Source organism: Caloenas nicobarica, chromosome 12 (assembly GCF_036013445.1).
Source record: "Caloenas nicobarica isolate bCalNic1 chromosome 12, bCalNic1.hap1, whole genome shotgun sequence".
NCBI lineage: Eukaryota > Metazoa > Chordata > Aves > Columbiformes > Columbidae > Caloenas > Caloenas nicobarica.
In genome coordinates this window covers 17,101,542-17,119,420 of record NC_088256.1, presented here as the reverse complement: position 1 = coordinate 17,119,420, position 17,879 = coordinate 17,101,542, and the positions used below count along the sequence as shown (strand labels likewise).

The window sequence follows — 17,879 nt, the reverse complement described above, 5'->3', positions numbered from 1 at the left end:
TTTTTATATAAGTACTGGAACATATGAAGTCTGAACACTTTGCACTGATTCCTCCAAAACCTTGCAGATAATTCCCCATTAAATTTGGAACTTTGAGCAGCAAGAATAGTCTGTGTAACATGAAATGGAAATATAAGTGTATAAAGAGAAAAACAAACTCAAGCAATGCCCAATTTCACATATAAATCAAGTAAACAGGTCTAAAGAACCTCTGTTTAGCTTTATAATCTGTCTCTGGGCTTCAATAATAAAGCAGTTTGAATGTTCTTTGAGTGATATAATGTTATAACTTCTTGTGTGTTTAGGTCTTTGGGTCCTGAAAACCTGTTGCTGAAAGGTGCTACCCTCAAAAATACCAAGAAGATTTATGGTGATCAGTTTATTATTATTATTATTATTATTATTATTATTATTATTATTGACAAATTTAGATGCTCATCACTAAATCTAGAGAAGGAAAATAGTTTTCTACTGCCTTTCTGCCCAGGCTCTCCAGTTGCATTTGGTATGCAAGCTGATTGCATGTTGACAGGGTGAAATCTGGAGATGCTGGTGCTATCTGCAGCTCTGGCAAGCTGTGCAGGTTGTGCTAAAACACCTCAGCAAGCTTTTCTGTTTCCTTGAGATACAAAGAGCAGGGAGTTGTTCCCAGATCCTTTAAGGACATGCTAGGGTCACAGTCCCAGACGCTACTGGTTGAGGGTGATGGCTGATGTTTTTTCTGACCGTATGTGGTCCATACGCACCTGCTCGGTGTTCTGGGATATGTGCAATTACATTACTTAGCAGCCTTGGAGGTTTCTGTAGTTAAACAGTCCTTGAGCGATGCCTCTTTCTTCAATTGGGATTTGAGTTTCATGTAAAAACTGATGCCCTTTATGGCTTAAGTGCAGGCTGGGTCCCTCTGGGGCTGCGTGTTCCTTACGGGCCCTGTTTAATTCCCTGTAGGAGTTGCGGTCTATACTGGAATGGAAACGAAAATGGCTTTGAACTACCAAGGGAAATCTCAGAAACGGTCTGCTGTAGAAAAGTGAGTATTTATAGCTGGCAAAAAAATCGGTAAAAGCTGTTTTGTTTGTTTGGGGTTTTTTGTTTGTTTTTTGGTTAGTGTTGTTTTTTTTTTTTTTGTGGATGACTTGTATAGAAATAATCCCCAAATCCTGCTGCCTTTTGTTTCAGATGCTCTCTGGTTGCATAGAAAATCTGTATATTTGATTAAGCATGCCTTTCAAGAAGCTGCATCATTTAGTAGTGCTCTTTCTTTAAAAACAGAATTAAGAAATGTTAAAATATAGTAACTGACCCTGAATATCAGCACTGTCAAAAGCACTTGTTCTGTAATTTCCTCTTTAAAAGTAAGGAAGTCTTGGTTTTGCTTATTTGCGTTTCTGTATAAAATAGCTGCAAGAATTTAAAGAAGAAACCTGTTTTTCAGATCTATCAACGCTTTCTTGATAGTGTATTTGTGCATCCTGTTGAGCAAGGCTACTGTGTGCACGACTCTGAAATACGTCTGGCAGAGTAATCCATTTAACGATGAGCCTTGGTACAATGAAAAGACTAAAAAAGAGAGGGAGACATTCAAGGTAAGTGGATTACTATTTCCGCACCTCCTCCAGCTTTATTTATTCTGGCAGTTTTATTTAATCTGATGTCCGCTGCCAGCCCTGCGAGTCCTCTTTGCTCGCTGGAAGTGCCATCGTTTCCTTCGGGCTCTCCTGCTGTTTGCGTTTCTGTCCTGCTGCTCTCGTGCTTGGTCATGGTGGTGCTTGGGTGGAGCAGGGCAAAGCATAAATAAATATCGTATTATAGAAATGCAGCAGCCGATTTAACCTGGATCCTTATCTGACCTTGATCTATCTTTCAGCTTTTAGTAGGTAAACTTGAATTGCTCCTTGTTTCTAGTTACATGAGATGAGAATGAATCTGTATGTTCTTAGGACGAATATACTGGAATAAAACATCGATTTTTGTCACTACAAAGCAGTGAGATGTACTCTTGTATTATACTCTTGTAGATATGCAGAAGACAGTGAGATTTTCTGCATCAGAGGAAGATGGAATTTGGCTCTGTATGTTAGCTGTATTCATTTTCAGGTTGTTGAGGTTTTTTTCTGTTTGACCTTAGAGGAAAAGCTGTCAGAAGCCTTGGAGGTGTTGCTGTAAACTGCCTCTGAGTTATGGCTGACGGACACAGACTGCATCATCTTCTCCTGTTTCCATTGCAGGTCTTGCGGATGTTCACGGACTTCTTGTCGTTTATGGTCCTCTTCAACTTTATTATCCCGGTCTCCATGTATGTTACAGTAGAGATGCAGAAGTTCTTGGGTTCCTTCTTCATCTCTTGGGACAAGGAGATGTACGATGAAGAAATAAAAGAGGGAGCATTGGTGAACACCTCGGACCTGAACGAAGAGCTCGGGCAGGTCAGAACGGGATGAAATGTGGATGAAAATGTTCTCCCTGATAGGAACCCTTGTTGTGGCAGTCCCTTGGGATCCCCTCAGGACAAAGCTTCAGCCAGTTTGGTGGCACTTTCCATTTAATGTGATTCTACTTGCTCTGCGAAAGGGATAAGGTTATAAATAGTGCATGAAAGAGCAGGAATTGGGTCATGCCAATTGTTTCCATATTGGGGAATATCAGACGCAGTACTCTGCGTGACAGGGTGTTTTGCTTTCACTGCCTCAATTAAAAATTAAAAATCCTCTGTCTCTGTTCTCTGGCCATGAAGTGCTCGTGCAGCCACGCTGCTGCTGGGTTTGCTGGGGCAATTAGACAGCTCAGGCTTCCCTTTTGTATCTACGTCAGGAGAGGATGAGTGGGGGGTATGAGTAGTGCCTACTGCTTTTTATTTTGCTCAAAAAGAAAAAAAAAAAAAAAGCTTGGAGTAGCAATCACTTAATTTAAATACAGCACCAAGATGAACATCACCCAAAGGAGGCAACAGACTTGCGGCAGCTATGTAAGTGCTAGGAGCCTATAGCAAAGGACCCAATAAAGAGGATGAGGGGAGAAAAAGGTCTTGGGAACAGATTTTAAGTCTTAAGGAGCTGCCACCTGTACAAAACCACTGAAAAACAAAGGAGCTGCTCTGAGGAGCAAAGTAGTAAAGCTATGCAGTGGTGTAACTCTTGTGGGGCACCTGCATCTTCTTGGGGGACCAGATTAGAGCAGCAGCACAGTACTCTCCAGCATTGGCACAGATGCACTAAAATGCCCCAGCATCTCTGGTTTTGGGGGACTCCTTCCTGCCTGTTTGCTTCTAGGTGGAATACGTCTTCACAGACAAAACCGGGACTCTGACGGAGAACAGCATGGAGTTCATTGAGTGCTGCATCGACGGGCACAAGTACAAAGACTGCATTTCGGAGGTGGATGGCTTCTCTCAGACCGATGGACCCCTAAAATATTATGGCAAAGCAGAAAAGGTAAGAAAACTGTGCGTTGATGATTGTCAGGGTTTTGTGGTCAGCTCCTGGGTGGGTAAATGCAGCAGAGCTGTGGGGGTGGTGTGTTTTGTTTAAAAATGTGCACACACAAAAATCACACGCAAGCGCTGCGAGGTGGGCTGGGTGCACGGCATTAAGCTGGTACTGAGCCCTCCGTGCCTCCTACCTAGAGCCGCGAGGAGCTGTTCCTGCGAGCGCTCTGCCTCTGCCACACCGTCCAGATCAAGGAAGCCGACCAGGTGGATGGGTTGATAGGACATCCAGAGCGCAAATACACCTATATCTCCTCTTCCCCAGACGAAATTGCCTTGGTGAAAGGTGCAGAAAAGTAAGAATACAAAGATGGTGTGTTTATTTTTTTTTTAATTCCCCGTTTCTGATGGGAGGGAGGTGAGGGTTATCTGAAGATGAGGGCAGAGGTTCCTTTGCTGGAGCCCCCAGGACCATGTGTTTTAATCCTCAAGAAATGGAGACCAGTTACCATGTGCATATTGCAACCAAATAGCTTCCTTGGCGCGCAGCAGCAAAATGGATGGGTTACTTTTATCCAGCTCCCGTTGAATCCTGCCAAAGGTGCTCAAGGCCAGGTTGGATGGGGCTTTGAGCAACCTCGTCCAGTGGAAGGTGTCCCTGCCTGTGGCAGGGGGGTTGGGACTAGATGATCTTTAAGGTCCCTTCCAATCCAAATCATCCTATGATTCTGTGCTTTGCCATCCCCTAGGTTTTAGACAGAGGCTGTTGCAGCTGTATACTTGCTCATGGCTTGTAAATCTGCTGGAGACTCAGGGGACCATGTCCAGGAGCTCTCGGTGTCTGTGCACTGCAATGCCCAGCTCTCCAGGTCATGGCAGTGGTACCAGAACATCGTAGCAGGCTCTACATGGAGCAAGCAAACATCCAGTTGAGCTTTTTAGCTCAGGCTCATTAACTTCTCTGCTCTCCTCTGCAGTACAGAATGTGAAACAAGAACATTGTTAACACATATGTGCCAATGGGTGTTTTCAATGTTGTTCTGTCCTTTTGTTTGTTGACAGGTATGGTTTCACTTTTCTAGGACTTCAGAATGATTTCATGAAAATACGAAACCAAAAGAACGAGACTGAAATGTAAGTGCTGTGGGGGCTGCCGAGAAACAGGGCCTTTCGTGCTGCACCGGCTCCTGCTCAGCTTAATTGTGTTGGGTCAACGTGGCCAAACTGGCAAGGTCAAAGCTGTTCCGCGAGGGCTGTCAGACCATGCCGACCTGCCCCAAAACTCCTGTCCTTTGTGCTCACAGCTCAGGGGACATCCAAGAATCACTGACCTAATCCCAGCCCTCCCTGAGAACTTTACTTCACAAGCAAGTTTCGCTTCTTACTCCGGTTAGGGGGAAACTTCTTATTTCAGTGCCAAGGCCAATGTTGCTGCCTGCTGAGCCCCTGCCTGGGTGGATGGAGCCAACCCAGGCTCTAACCTGAAGCTTGACTGTCTGCTGGGGGGTCTCACATGTACGTCCACATCCTCAATCCCATGCACAAAGCAGCACTGGAATTAATTTTTTTTCACTCTGTTTTCTTGTGCAGTTGCTGTAAAAAGTACATTGCTCAGTGGGTGCTGCCACTTGTAGGGTGTATTGATTTCTGCAGCTCGTTGTTAGTGATTTTCTGTCTTAAATAGTTATTTTTCTTTTACTGAGCCTAGCTTTGGTTTTTTAACAGGTACCAGCTTCTCCATGTGTTGAACTTTGATCCTGTCCGTCGCCGTATGAGTGTCATTGTGAGAACTACCACGGGTACAGTTAAAATACATTTCTTGACTCCCATACATGTGTGCACATGTGCAGAAATATAAAGCATGCCCTCTTTATTCCTGTAACCCAGAGAGGCTAAGTGCTTAGGTTTTCTAAGCTGGTCTAATTAAATTCTCTTCTAGGTCTGGTTGGCATAGAGTTAATTTTCTCCATAGCAGCCATTGGGGACCAGCAGCAGATAAGGGGAGGAGACAGGGATGGGAACAGTGGCCCATGGCTTGCTCCCTGCTTGCCTTTTTCCAGCCTGGAGGTGCAAGTACAGGGGGGTGATGTGAGACCTTCCCCTGAGTGGAATGGGTTTTCATGGGGATAGCAGACATAGAATTCAGAGGTCACCATCCTCAAATTTCAGTCCTGTAAGGTAGAAGGTGCTGTTTTTTTCTCTCTCTAAGAAGGTTGCGAAGGCTTCTAAATAGGAAAAAATACATTGTTCTGTCCAGCCTGTTGCAGAAAGCTTGCTCAGAGGCAGGTAGGGACACTCGAGGTCCCAGCTGGAGGTCAGACGAGGTTTTGCAAGGGCTAGTGTAAGGCCACTTCTGGTAGGCAGCTCGGCTTCTAGCAGTTCCTCCTTTAGTCCTGCCAGATTTCCTCCCTCTGCATCATTTGCTGGCTGTCGAAGCTGTTAGGTCTTTCTACAGCTTGTGAATGCTATAAACTATTTATAATTTGCTTTTAGGAAAGTTGCTTCTCTTCTGTAAAGGAGCAGACTCCTCTATTTTTCCAAGGGTTCAGCAAGAAGAAATCCAACAAACGAAGGTCCACGTGGACCGCAACGCTATGGTGAGCATGTGGATGGAATTTGGCTGGCTCCTGGGGTCAGGAAAGCCTTATTCCAAAAATAGGGATGTGACCTTGCTTTGGAGGGAAGCGTTGAAAATCTGAGTGTCGGTTCACATTGTTTTGAAGCCAAGCTTCTTTTCTTTTCTGATACTTTGGCTTCCAATGTCTATTTGATTTTTTTAATGTACTTATATGGTCTCTGTCACAGTTGTGTCTGAGCATCTCTCAAGCAAGCTAAAAATAGAAGTAATAGCAGGCTGTTTTCTCCAGTGGGAGAAGTGCCTGGTCCCAGTTGTGGGGACACCTGGTCCCCACTGTCCCTGCTGGATGCACACTCTTGGCTCTGGTCCTTCTTAGTTTCTTTCTGCCATATTACATGCACATAATAAGCATAACTGTGGTTACTCTAATGGGAAGAAATTACTGTATAGAGGCAGAGAATTGTTCTTTTGACTCAAGCCAACAAATTGTCATTGCCATCAGGGTCAGTACTCTCAGCAAGCACTGATGGTGGAGAAAAGCACTAACCCTAAAGTGAGGAGCTGTAGAAAATCTGGTTTTAGGGCACTTGTCCACTTCATCATCTTTCCTTCCCCCTACCAGGATGGTTACCGAACGCTTTGCGTGGCATTCAAAGAACTAACTCAGAAGGAGTACGACAAAATTGACAGACAACTTAGTGAAGCTAAGATGGCTCTGCAAGACAGGGAGGAGAAGATGGCCAAGGTGTTTGAAGACACAGAAGCAGACATGCACTTGATCGGGGCTACTGCTGTAGAAGACAGGTAACGAGGTGACCGCCACCACTGACACTGCGGTACCTGTGGTTTCTCCCTGATGTTGCATCGTGGAACTGAGCAGCCAGGCAGATGCTGGAATTGTCCAGGGCAATTAATGACTCCGTGGCACAACCCATTACACAGTGCCCTAGTTGCTAAAATTGGCTGGTGTACCAGGAATTAGGATTTGTTAATGAGACTACAGAAGTACTCGCGCTTCTGGAGAGTGAACTAAGCAGGCAGCATTAATTTGCACATCAAAACAAATTCAGTTTTGTGTGCAGTTATAGTAACTGCATGTGTAAATTAAACTCTTTCTCTTGACTCTTAGATCTCACAGTATAAAGTGGTAAATTTTTTTCTTTTTTTTTTTTTTCTGCAAATAAGAATTTGGAATTGCTGACATCTAATCCTTATTCCTGTGGCAGCAGTTTCTCCAGCACGGGGAAAATCAATTAACTTCTCTTGAGCTGATATTTCCTACCTGCGAAATAAGTGTTGTATAGATTAAGCATGGGCCAAGCTGAGAAGTGATGTTTTGCTGCTGCTTGCAGGCTGCAGGAGCAGTCGGCGGAGACGATCGAAGCTCTGCACGCGGCTGGCATGAAGGTTTGGGTGCTGACGGGAGACAAGATGGAAACTGCCAAATCCACCTGCTACGCCTGCCGGCTCTTCCAGACCAGCACCGAGCTGCTGGAGCTCACGGCGAAAACCGTGGGCGAGAGCGAAAGGAAGGAGGATCGGCTCCATGAGCTGCTGATGGAGTACCATAAAAAGCTGATTCAGGATGTTCCCAAAAACCGGGGAGGCCTGAAGAGGTAAGTGAGCAAGAGGACCCAGCCTGCGCACATTTCATATGTGGATGCAAAAATTATAGAGAAATAGGGACCATGTTGTGGCCCTGGGGACTGGCTACTTGCAGACACAGTCTGGCTTCTTCACTTTGCTCATCTAGTATTAGTTGGTTTTATCTTAATTACTCAGTTCCCTGAATGAAGGGCACGTGTTAAATCCAAGCTTTTAAGATTGCTAAGCCCCTCAAAAGGGATGGGAAGAAGTTAAACATGAAAGCAATTTCTTTTCCATTAAGATGATACAAGTGGCTAGATTGACTTCTTAAGGTCTGATTTTTTTAATTTTTTTTTTTTATTTCAAATGTGTTCCTTGTTGTGTCTCAGAAGCTGGACGTTGAGTCAAGAATACGGCCTGATTATAGATGGCTCGACGCTGTCACTGATACTTAACACTTCTCAGGACTCCAGTTCGAGTAATTACAAAAACATATTTCTACAAATCTGCTTGAAGTGTACTGCAGTCCTCTGCTGCCGGATGGCTCCTTTGCAGAAAGCACAGGTATTTACTCTACTTTTAACCATCTGAAGCACATCATTAGGTGATGTGATGCACTTTTAATCCATTGGCTGAGACTTGACCTGATCATCTTAACCAGCTGGGACTTCTCCAGGCTGTGTGTAGGCCTCTGAGCTCCAGAGCGTGATGGAAACACGCCAGTCTTTCAAATCTGAATGCAAAACCTTTGTTTAATATGCTCGCAGGAAGCCACAAACCCAAACCAATTAGAAATAAACAAAACCCTCTGTTTTCTTTTTTCCTTTCCAAATTTATCAAGTGGAGTCCATGACTTCCCACACCAGCTGTTGGAATCTGAGCCTGATAAGCAGTGTGTTTCTGCCCCTTTCCCGTGGGAGGTTTCCCACCCCCGAAATGCCTGAGAAGTCCCGTCTTTGGTAGAGTGGGCCTGGCAGAAGGGAACGGTGGGATGATGCTGCTGCCGCTGCCTGGGATTTGTTTTAAATACCATCCTTCAGCAGCTGGATCTTGGCTTTTGCTCTGGTTGGTGACTGCCAAGGAAGTAATGAGGGGTTTTATTAATCTGAACTCTCCAGGTGTTATTTGCCTGCTGTAGGAGCCTCATTGCGTGTCCTGGAGGGACTTTGGCATGTGAGGCAGTTGGGGGGTCTCTGGAGGCTTTTTAACTGATTTCTGTTTTTTAACCGGTTTCTGCTGCTATCTTTTTTTTTAAACCTTTTAGATTGTGCGAATGGTGAAGAACACAAAAGGGAGCCCGATAACACTCTCCATAGGGGATGGTGCAAATGATGTTAGTATGATTTTGGAAGCACATGTTGGAATAGGTGAGACTCCTGGTAACACCCGTCTGACACCTAAGACCTGTCTGCTCTTGCTGGGGTTCACTGTTGAGGCGCAGTCGGTATTTCTGATTGCACGTGGCTAAACCTGATCCCATCAAAAAATGCAGAAAGTCTGCTGTTGCTCTTTTTGGAGCCGGGATTTGACTCCAGATAAATGGTTGGCGTCATCACTTACTGCTCACCTTTGAAAAATACCACTCTCTTTATCTGTGATAAACTGCAGATCGTGTTCGAAAACTCTGTGGCCAAATTCAAGGTGGCAAAGATTGCTTGCTGGTCAGAAAACAAAAAAGGCATAAGTAGCAAACTGATGGGTGATTACTGGCAGTTGTTGCAAAGGCAGAGCAATTAAAATATTGGACTTTATTAGGACTAACTGGTTGCAGCTGCTAGTAATGCAACTCTGGGGATGTGCATGTGTTTCCCAAGGGCTGATGCTCAGTTGTGTTGTGTCTGCCCTGTCCATGCGACTGACATCAGGCTGGAAACCATCCTCCTCTGTGCAGATTGGTGTCAGAGATATGGGAGATACTGGAGACTTTTTAAATACCACTAAAGAAGGGTCAATGGAAGAGAAAGGGTAGCCTCTTTATTTGGTGCCCTCTGATGAATGGGGTCCCAGTGCTGTTCGTTTGGATGTGGTTTTTGAGTGAACAAAACTGTCCTGTCTTGAGCTCAGCTCTGCAGGGATGTCCCAGGCAGCTGAGCATCTGCAAGGAAACAACTGGGCTGTGTTAGATGCGGGCAAGCCCGTGGGGAAACCAATTCCTTATCTTTTGTCAGGTTTGCTTAGATACTCTTCACCACACTCTTACACAGGAACTCAGACAGCAACCTAAATATAGCTTAAAAACTCCAGAGACAGGTCTGAGTGGTGTGGAGCCCAAACCACAGTGAGTCTTGCAGCACATTAGTGTTTTGCTATGGTGGGACACTCAAGAGGGAAACATGGCTTTTGTCATGTCTTGGGATGTTGGGTGATGTGAACAAATCTAGTGGGCAGCATTGGTCTGAATTCCAGTCCCTTAGGGATTAACCCCTTGCCACGCTTCTGTTTGCAGGTATAAAAGGCAAAGAAGGACGACAGGCTTCCAGAAACAGCGACTATGCTGTGCCAAAGTTTAAACATTTAAGAAAATTGCTACTAGCACATGGGCATTTATATTATGTGAGAATAGCACACCTTGTACAGTATTTCTTCTATAAGGTAAGGATGTGTGTGCAGCATATTTCTTTGTTTATACTATGGGTTTCTTTGAAAAAATAGTAAACAGGAAAAAAATGTGTAGGTTATTCTGTAGCTCTGTTTTCCTTCCCTGGAAGAGGCTGTGTCTGTCAATTCAAGCAGTGCTTACAGGGGAACATGAGCATGACTTTCTTCTAGTGTCTTTTCCAGATACTAACTGCTCACTGGGTTAGTTATGTGCTTGGTAGACAACAGTGCCCTAACTTGTCTGATATTGTAATATGTCTGATGACAGGAAAAATTCTTTGGATTTCGACTGAGAAGTCAAGCCCTTCCCTGCTAACCATTTGTCTTTTGTTTCCCTAGAACCTTTGCTTCATTTTACCGCAGTTTTTATACCAGTTCTTCTGTGGATTCTCACAGCAGGTAACTTCCAGTTATGTGTCTGTAAAGGCAGGATAAAAAGCAAAAGGCGCAATGAGGCTTCCTAGCAGAGACTTGGCTTTTGGCATCCTGTCCATTCCTCACCTCGCTGTAGAGGACAGTAGGAACCAACCTCATTGCTCAGCACCATATCTAGAGCATAATACTTTTGAGATATATAACTGAAAGGAAAGAAATGTGCTTTCTTTCCTTACCCATCCACCACCCGTGAACACAGATAGACACCTTCCTAACATAACAAGAGAGGGGTTTAGCTGGTTTGTCAGCACCTAATATTGACACTTCTTCTTCTCTTAAGAGAAAAACTTTTCAAAGACTTCCTCATCTTTTCTCCTTTCCTGCATTTCCCCGCATTAAAGGTGTCTCTCTAAAGGAAGAACAGTTTGTTCTTTTATGACAGCCTTTGAAAAAAGACTCACGACAAGTCTCACCAGACTTGCTTAGTCCAAGTGATTGTCAGGACAGATCCGTGTGGCCGGTGGGCTCATGTGCTTGGAGACAAGAGCTTTGACTTTTGTGTCAACTTCATGGGCTTTTTTTGTCTGTTTAGGCTCAAAAGTAGCAGTAAGGAAGAGTAAATGATAGGAGAGAATTCTCTGCTTGTCTTAAAAAAAAAAAAAAGCCATAGTTCCTCTAAAACAGTCTAGAGAGTCACAGGAGACATCACGTATATTAATAGAAATAGCAGCACAGGAGCAGCTACAGGAAAGCTGTGATAAGGGCTCTTTAATCCCATTTTTCTGGAGATGAGACCAGGCAGTTACAACATTTCCCGGTGGTGGGAGGGGTCCCAGCTGCGCAGCCTGCAGGTGCCTTGTCTGCCCAGCATTGCACAGAGCGTGACCCTGTCAGATGAAACCGTCCTGTGTGCCTGTGACAGAGGCATAAATCTGTAGGGTATATACAGAGCCAAGGGCTGGAAACTTTTAATCTCTTTGTAGGGAGAGTTCTCAAGTGGAATTTGTGTCTCATATTTAGCCCTTCTTCCTTTTTTAAGCCACTGTACGATGCTGCTTATCTGACCATGTACAACATCTGCTTCACGTCGCTGCCGATCCTGGCGTACAGCCTCCTGGAGCAGCACATCACCATCGACAGGCTGACCACAGATCCACAGCTGTATATGTAAGTACCGCTGGGCTGGTTAAGCCTCTGCACAAGTTAGTTAACCACGGTTTAAGTTTTGTTGGTGCAGGAGTGTAAGCAGGTGAACCTGGCCTGTGTTGGTGATGGGGTCACTGTGAACTGCAGGAAACGCTGTTTCTGTCCCTGCTGGCTCTGCTGCTTCTGCAATAGTGCTGAGCAATATCCTGTTTACTGCCTATTTCTACTTATTTATGCTCTCTAATAGCATCTGGTCTAGCACATTGCACTGCTGTGTCTCTATAAAAAATAAACTGTAGGTGGAATTCTTCATCCCTAAGAAAAATCAAGCTGCAAGTGTGGCCAGACCATTCATTCACGTTAACTTTGAGGCAGGCAGTGGGAGCCAAGCACATGATAGGGCGTGTAATGGATGGAGGGGAGGTCCTAGCTGACAGGAGTGAAAAAGATCCATTTGTTTTCAGAAAGACAAATGTTTCTGAAGCCCAGCTTGGGCAGGTAGTTTCTCAGCTTGTCTAAATGGATATCCTCACCCAGACTGCCCCTCCACAGGCCTAATCCCCACATCAGAGCCTGTTATGGGGAACTCTGCTCTTCGATCCACATGCTGAGTTTTCTGCCACGTTGCCCAGGGAAAGGACAGTTTAAGAGGAGACTGTCTCTTTCTGCTTTGCTGGTTGCTTTCTTTCCTTCCTTGGTTGGAACGGGGAGAGGCTCCAACCTCCTATGAGAACCAAGATGCTGCCCATCTTCCTCCCACCTCTGCCCACGCACATGTGCAAATCAGCAAATGCAACAAGGGCTGTAAGGCTGGGAGGGGAGCGTAGGTGCTTTTGAACTCAGTAGTCAGAGCCATGATTGATTAGATCTCTCTGTTCCTCCAATCGTATGGCAAAACGCCATCACGTCTACTTTTAAATAAATTGCTAACTGAATATCGTGTGGCATAGACTAATAATAACGGGCCCCTGTGCATTCACCTGGGAGCTGTCTGATCTCCGGGGCCTGCCTGTTGAGGGAAAACCAGATTAAATGTGCGGGCAGATAGCTTTAGTTTGAATATTCATGACTGTGCGTGTGTTGCTGAATGCAGAACGGCTGCTGCGCCTCTGCGTGCAGTGCTGAGTTGCTGCAGTGCAGATCTGAGGCGCTGTAAAAAGCCCGTTTACAGTGAACGCTGCAGGACATCAATTTGAACGCAAAACGGCTCACAGTGAGGAAGTTGCTTGTATTCTTTCCTTGCAATAAAAGCCACAGTCTGGTTTAGCTGTGCTCCTTACTCATATCCAAACTGCAGTATGTTAGAGCATTGTCACGGCATCATCGTCCATAGGATTCAGTACGGTTTTGTTCTGGAAACTTAAATTCTAGGAGCCCAGCAGCACGCCGGTTTGCAAGGCGCATCTTGCTGAAAACAGATGTATTGCTTTAATAGGGAAAAAAAGTAAGGAAAGAGTGAGTATTTTTGATTTTGCCATAAACATGCTTTTATCCGTATCAATCTTCAGATTTTAAAGACAGTAATATGAAAAGATTACGATGCAGGAAACTTTTTTTAACTCCCTCTTGCCCTGATGGTTGCCCTGCACCCCCTGGGATTTGTGGGTGATCCGTGCAGAGCTTTGCCTGTAGTGCATCCCGCTGCTGCTGCCTCTGTGCCAGATCTCATCCTATATTCAGCCCAGAGCCTCCTGCTACAACTCCCATGTTAAAAACACCCACCGTACAATTCAGGAGGTTATTTTCAGCCTGTGCAGAAAAACAGTGCTTCCAGGAATGGGACTTTTGCGGAGCTTTTTTTTAAAGAGGGGGTTTATGCATTCAATAAAAAGAGGAAAAAAATCCGTGGATCTGCTGCATCCTCTGCGGCTGCTCTTTAGCACTGCCCTGGTTTTAAAATTCATCAATTAATGTCAGATAGCGCGGGCAGTGCAGGGGCTGCAGGAGAGGCCAGGGCAGCGCTACAGCTCTTCGCTTTGGGCTGCCTTGGGTTTTAATCCAAGTTACTGAGAGGAGAAGGACAAAACAAATTAATCTTCTGAACCTCTTATGTATTCAAGGAGAGACTGGACAACGCCCTCAGACACATGGTGTGAACTGTGGGGTTGTCCTATGCAGGGGCAGGAGTTGGACTCAATTATCCTGGTGGGTCCCTTCCAACTCAGGACATTCTATGATTCTCATGGCCAGCAGCTGTGTATGGCAAATGTTTTTTATGTCCCATGTGCTGGCAGATATTGATGTGGTTTACATCTTTGTCTCCTGTAACCAGGGCTTGCTCCAGCACCTGCTGTTCACCTGGCTGCAAGGGGCTTTGCAGCGCATCCTAAATATGATGGTGATGATCTTGTTACTCCATCTCTTGGCAGGAAGGTTTCAGATAATGCGATGCTGCAGTGGAGGCCGTTCCTGTACTGGACCTTTTTGGGTGCATTTGAAGGACTTGTGTTTTTCTTTGGGGCTTATTTTCTTTTTCAAAATTCATCGTTGGAAGATAATGGAAAGGTAATGCTACCAAAAAAAAAAAAAAAAGATGAGTGTTTCTGTTGCACATTGCCTCTTTTATATACCTGGCAGGGAATATCTACATGCTTAATCTGTGTGGTGTGTCTTGAGTCTTGTCTGATGGTGTAGCCTTGCTTATGGTGTGATTCTGCAGCAAATGCTTGAAATAAAACATTTTCCAAATCGCCATGGAAACAGGGCAGAGCTGGTTATACTCACTAGGTAAAATAACTAGTCTTATGCCCAGCTTTATTCCAACTCAGTGAGCTTTGCAGAGTGCTCTTCCACTCTTCTGTGTGGTCCCAGGCGTTGGCCCAGGGCAGGAGCAGTGTCTGTCCTTCCCACCAGTGTGCCCCGGGAAATTTGGCTTGTCTTCAGGAGGTTACAAGCAACTGAATTAACCCACCTCTGAGATGCTGCTTGTTTGCTCAGCCGTGGCGCAGGGCTGCTCGCATGGGGCGTCTGCTCTGAGATGTGATTACAGCCGCCCTCCTCCCTTTCCAAGGGGATAAGGCTGGTGCTGGGGTTTTGCGTTTGGATTTTTTTTCCCCTTTTTTCTTTTTCTTTCTTTTTTGCTGGTTCACTGAGGACAGAGCAAAGCGTTAGTGCAGTGTGGCTGCCACACGTTGTGGCCTGGGCTGTCTCAGGACTGTTTCCCCAAGGGAGTACGCAGTGTGTTATCAGGTCTTGGCTGATGGAAAACTTCTTTATGCCATCACCTGTGACCCTTAAAAATCCCTTAGCTTTTCTTAGCAGCCAACGCTTGAAGAAAAGCGGATGAAATTTATGGATGTATATGCATATGTTGCATCAATGCCAACATTTATGTCCTCAGCTGTAAGTAGTCAAGGCCCTGAATTGTAGCTTCAGTGCTTTTCTGTATTTATAACCATTCTAGTTGTATTTGATTAAAACACGAAGCGCTGACGTGTTCTGCAAATGCCTTGAGAGGTCAAGTCTATGTGGCACTAAAATAAGATCTGTGGTTATGTCGTTTTGTAAATACTTACGCCTGTAAGAACTGCTACCAGCAATTGTTCATAATATCCATGTATGTTTGACTCCTTTTTCGCTCCTATTGACTTTAATTTTTTTGCATTTTTTGAAAACTTTTACATTTCACTTTCTGTTTTAATGTATGCATTCAGATCTTGACAGCCTTTGGTAAGCATCCGTCCCATTCATTGCCATCGTTTGGATTTATATACAGTATCTGCTTTTCTTTGTCGTGCGTAGTCACTAGTATCTGCAAACCAAACCAGATGGAAAAGCACCCATTAGTGCATTCTGCAAATGGGACTAAAACAAGATGATGAGCAGAGGTGTTGTGAGAAAGCAGAAACTGAGTTAAATTACCAAGAAATCATGAAATACAGGTGGTCCAGCGGCTTGTATCCTTGATCGACATTGCTGTTAGTAGGAGGTTGTACCTGTCACTGTCGTAGCTCTGGGTCACCCGTCTGTGTGGCACTGCATGGCATAGGGTAGCGTAATGTCCCCCGTAGCAGTCGCTCCATCCCATCCCTTCTCTCTGGTCCCTGCTTGCTCCCCTCTCCTCGTCGTCGTTTCTGTGCCTCTCCAAGGAAAAGGACAGAGACACCTGCGGCAATGTAACATGTTTTTCAGGTTTTTGGGAACTGGACCTTTGGGACGATTGTTTTCACTGTGCTGGTGTTCACCGTCACTCTGAAGGTTTGGATCTTCCTTTCTTTGTCAGTCGCTTATTTTTACAGTCATTTTCCAATGCATGTGTATGTGCTGTAAAGTCGTGCAATAAATGTGCTGAAGGTGAGGTTTCTATTGAATATGTTTCCTACCACACTTAAGTCTTCTTCCATAGCGGCAGAACTTGCCTATTGACTGTTGTCCTTTGTGTAAGTCTGTGGTCTATATTCCTGGGCTGTGCTGGTCTGTAAGTGCTTAAGTTTTGGTTAAATTATTTTCTTATATTTTTGCCTTCTTTGGAGAACTCCAGTTGGTTATGGCTGACTTCTTCCCATGCTTTCACTCCTTGGCATTCAGTCCCAGCAAGCCGAGAGGAACAATAGAGAAACTGAGGTTGTCCACCTTGTTTCAGACACCAGCAAGCACCGGGGGATCACAAAGCACATCTGTCAAATAGTAATAGCAAATCTGCTTTGTTCCACGGAGCTTTCCAGAACAAACAGTTTGTATAAGACCTCACAAAAGGTCTTTTATGTTTGGTGCAGGACACCAGGTGGTGGCAGGACGCAGTTACCGTCCCTGTAACCTTTAGGCTTTTCTCTCATGCAGCATCAGAGGTTGCATCAAATTTATTCTATTAAAAAGTGTCAGTTACAATTAGAAACTCACTGTTTCCCTGTTGACTTTGTGCCAATCTGTAGATACTGAAAATATTTTCCCTGGTGCACATATGCAGAGGTAGCTGTTTGGAGAACCTTCAACTTTACTGTGAAAGCAGTCTGAAATTTCATATAGATACAATCAAATATGCTCTGTGTCTAATATCTGTTCTGTCTCTATTTTTTTATTCCCACAGCTAGCATTAGATACCCGATTCTGGACGTGGATGAACCACTTTGTGATTTGGGGCTCGCTTGCCTTCTATGTGTTTTTCTCGTTCTTTTGGGGAGGAGTCATTTGGCAAGTATCTCTTCTTTCCACGCTGATTTACTGGGGGGATGCCCAGCTCTGACTTTGTGGGGAATGTGGCTGCAGCATCCCCTTTCCAGAGATTTACAGACGGTGGGGTGTATGCAACCAGGCTCCTTTTTCTACCAAAGAGATTCCCTAAAAGCAGATAACGCCCTGGTCGCCAACCAGGTGCTCGGCTTTGGCAAAGAGGTGGTTTGCTTTTCTTCTGCCCTTGAGGGCATTTCTGGTGCTGACGTTCTTGTCTTCATTGGGAGGTTCTGGGCTAAATATTTCAGGATCTGTTTCTGTATGTGAATGAGAAAGAAAGTAAAAATTGATGGTGGAAAGAAGCCCAATGATATGGAAGGAAAGAAGAGTCAGATGCAGAGCAAGAGGACCCGGCCCTCTGGGGAGCTTAAGGGGGAGAAATAGGCAGGAGAAAGTGCAGATCCTGCTGCTGAAATCCTGGAGATGAGCAGGAGAAAAAATTCTCATTGATTTGAGTGCAACCAGGATTTTAGACTTAGTGTCTTACAAAAGCAGGCAAGCAACATTACAAATATTATTAGTTTTCTATTTCCCATGCTGGAGTAGATGTTCATGTTGACTTTCCCAGTATCTCCTATTTTACACCTTTGCTTTCCCAGGGCTAGTGCCATGGGTTATTGGCTAGTCCTTGACCCAGCAGCCTGCTAATAAGGATATGGAACTGATTTAAATATTTTAATTGGGAGCCACAGGCTTTGTTTAACTCTTCAGCATTCCTAACCAACAGATTCAGATCTGCAGTCTGGCCAGATCTCTGTGCTGAAATATGTGAGTTTTCCACTGGTGTGTTTAACTTGCCTAGCTCAATATTTTTGAGTTAATGCTAAGCAACAACTGCTTTGGGATCCTCGTGAGCAGTTATTTATGAGGCATTTTTCACAAGCATCTGTCGGTTCCCCTCCATTATCAAGGGAGAAAGACTCAAGTTACCTATTGGGACTGAGTCTCTGGATTTCCACCATCAAGAGCAAACCAAGAGCTATAGCAAAGTCCAAAGCTGAA

At 44.8% G+C, this 17,879-nt stretch overlaps 1 protein-coding gene across 5 annotated transcripts in view; it reads left to right on the top strand.

The window, feature by feature from the left end:
- ATP11C (ATPase phospholipid transporting 11C) overlaps positions 1-17,879 on the top strand; it is a 54,832-nt gene that overhangs the window by 28,361 nt on the left and 8,592 nt on the right. For all 5 annotated transcript variants that reach the window (XM_065643113.1, XM_065643117.1, XM_065643114.1 and 2 more), the window contains exons 9-27: positions 306-370; positions 949-1,030; positions 1,436-1,586; positions 2,229-2,426; positions 3,270-3,431; positions 3,623-3,780; positions 4,487-4,558; positions 5,150-5,223; positions 5,918-6,021; positions 6,625-6,806; positions 7,355-7,618; positions 7,979-8,153; positions 8,854-8,956; positions 10,036-10,181; positions 10,527-10,586; positions 11,602-11,729; positions 14,078-14,213; positions 15,840-15,905; positions 16,735-16,838. In XM_065643113.1, the coding sequence (XP_065499185.1) occupies positions 306-370; positions 949-1,030; positions 1,436-1,586; positions 2,229-2,426; positions 3,270-3,431; positions 3,623-3,780; positions 4,487-4,558; positions 5,150-5,223; positions 5,918-6,021; positions 6,625-6,806; positions 7,355-7,618; positions 7,979-8,153; positions 8,854-8,956; positions 10,036-10,181; positions 10,527-10,586; positions 11,602-11,729; positions 14,078-14,213; positions 15,840-15,905; positions 16,735-16,838 (2,430 nt within the window). The remainder of the gene's footprint in view (positions 1-305; positions 371-948; positions 1,031-1,435; positions 1,587-2,228; positions 2,427-3,269; positions 3,432-3,622; positions 3,781-4,486; positions 4,559-5,149; positions 5,224-5,917; positions 6,022-6,624; positions 6,807-7,354; positions 7,619-7,978; positions 8,154-8,853; positions 8,957-10,035; positions 10,182-10,526; positions 10,587-11,601; positions 11,730-14,077; positions 14,214-15,839; positions 15,906-16,734; positions 16,839-17,879) is intronic.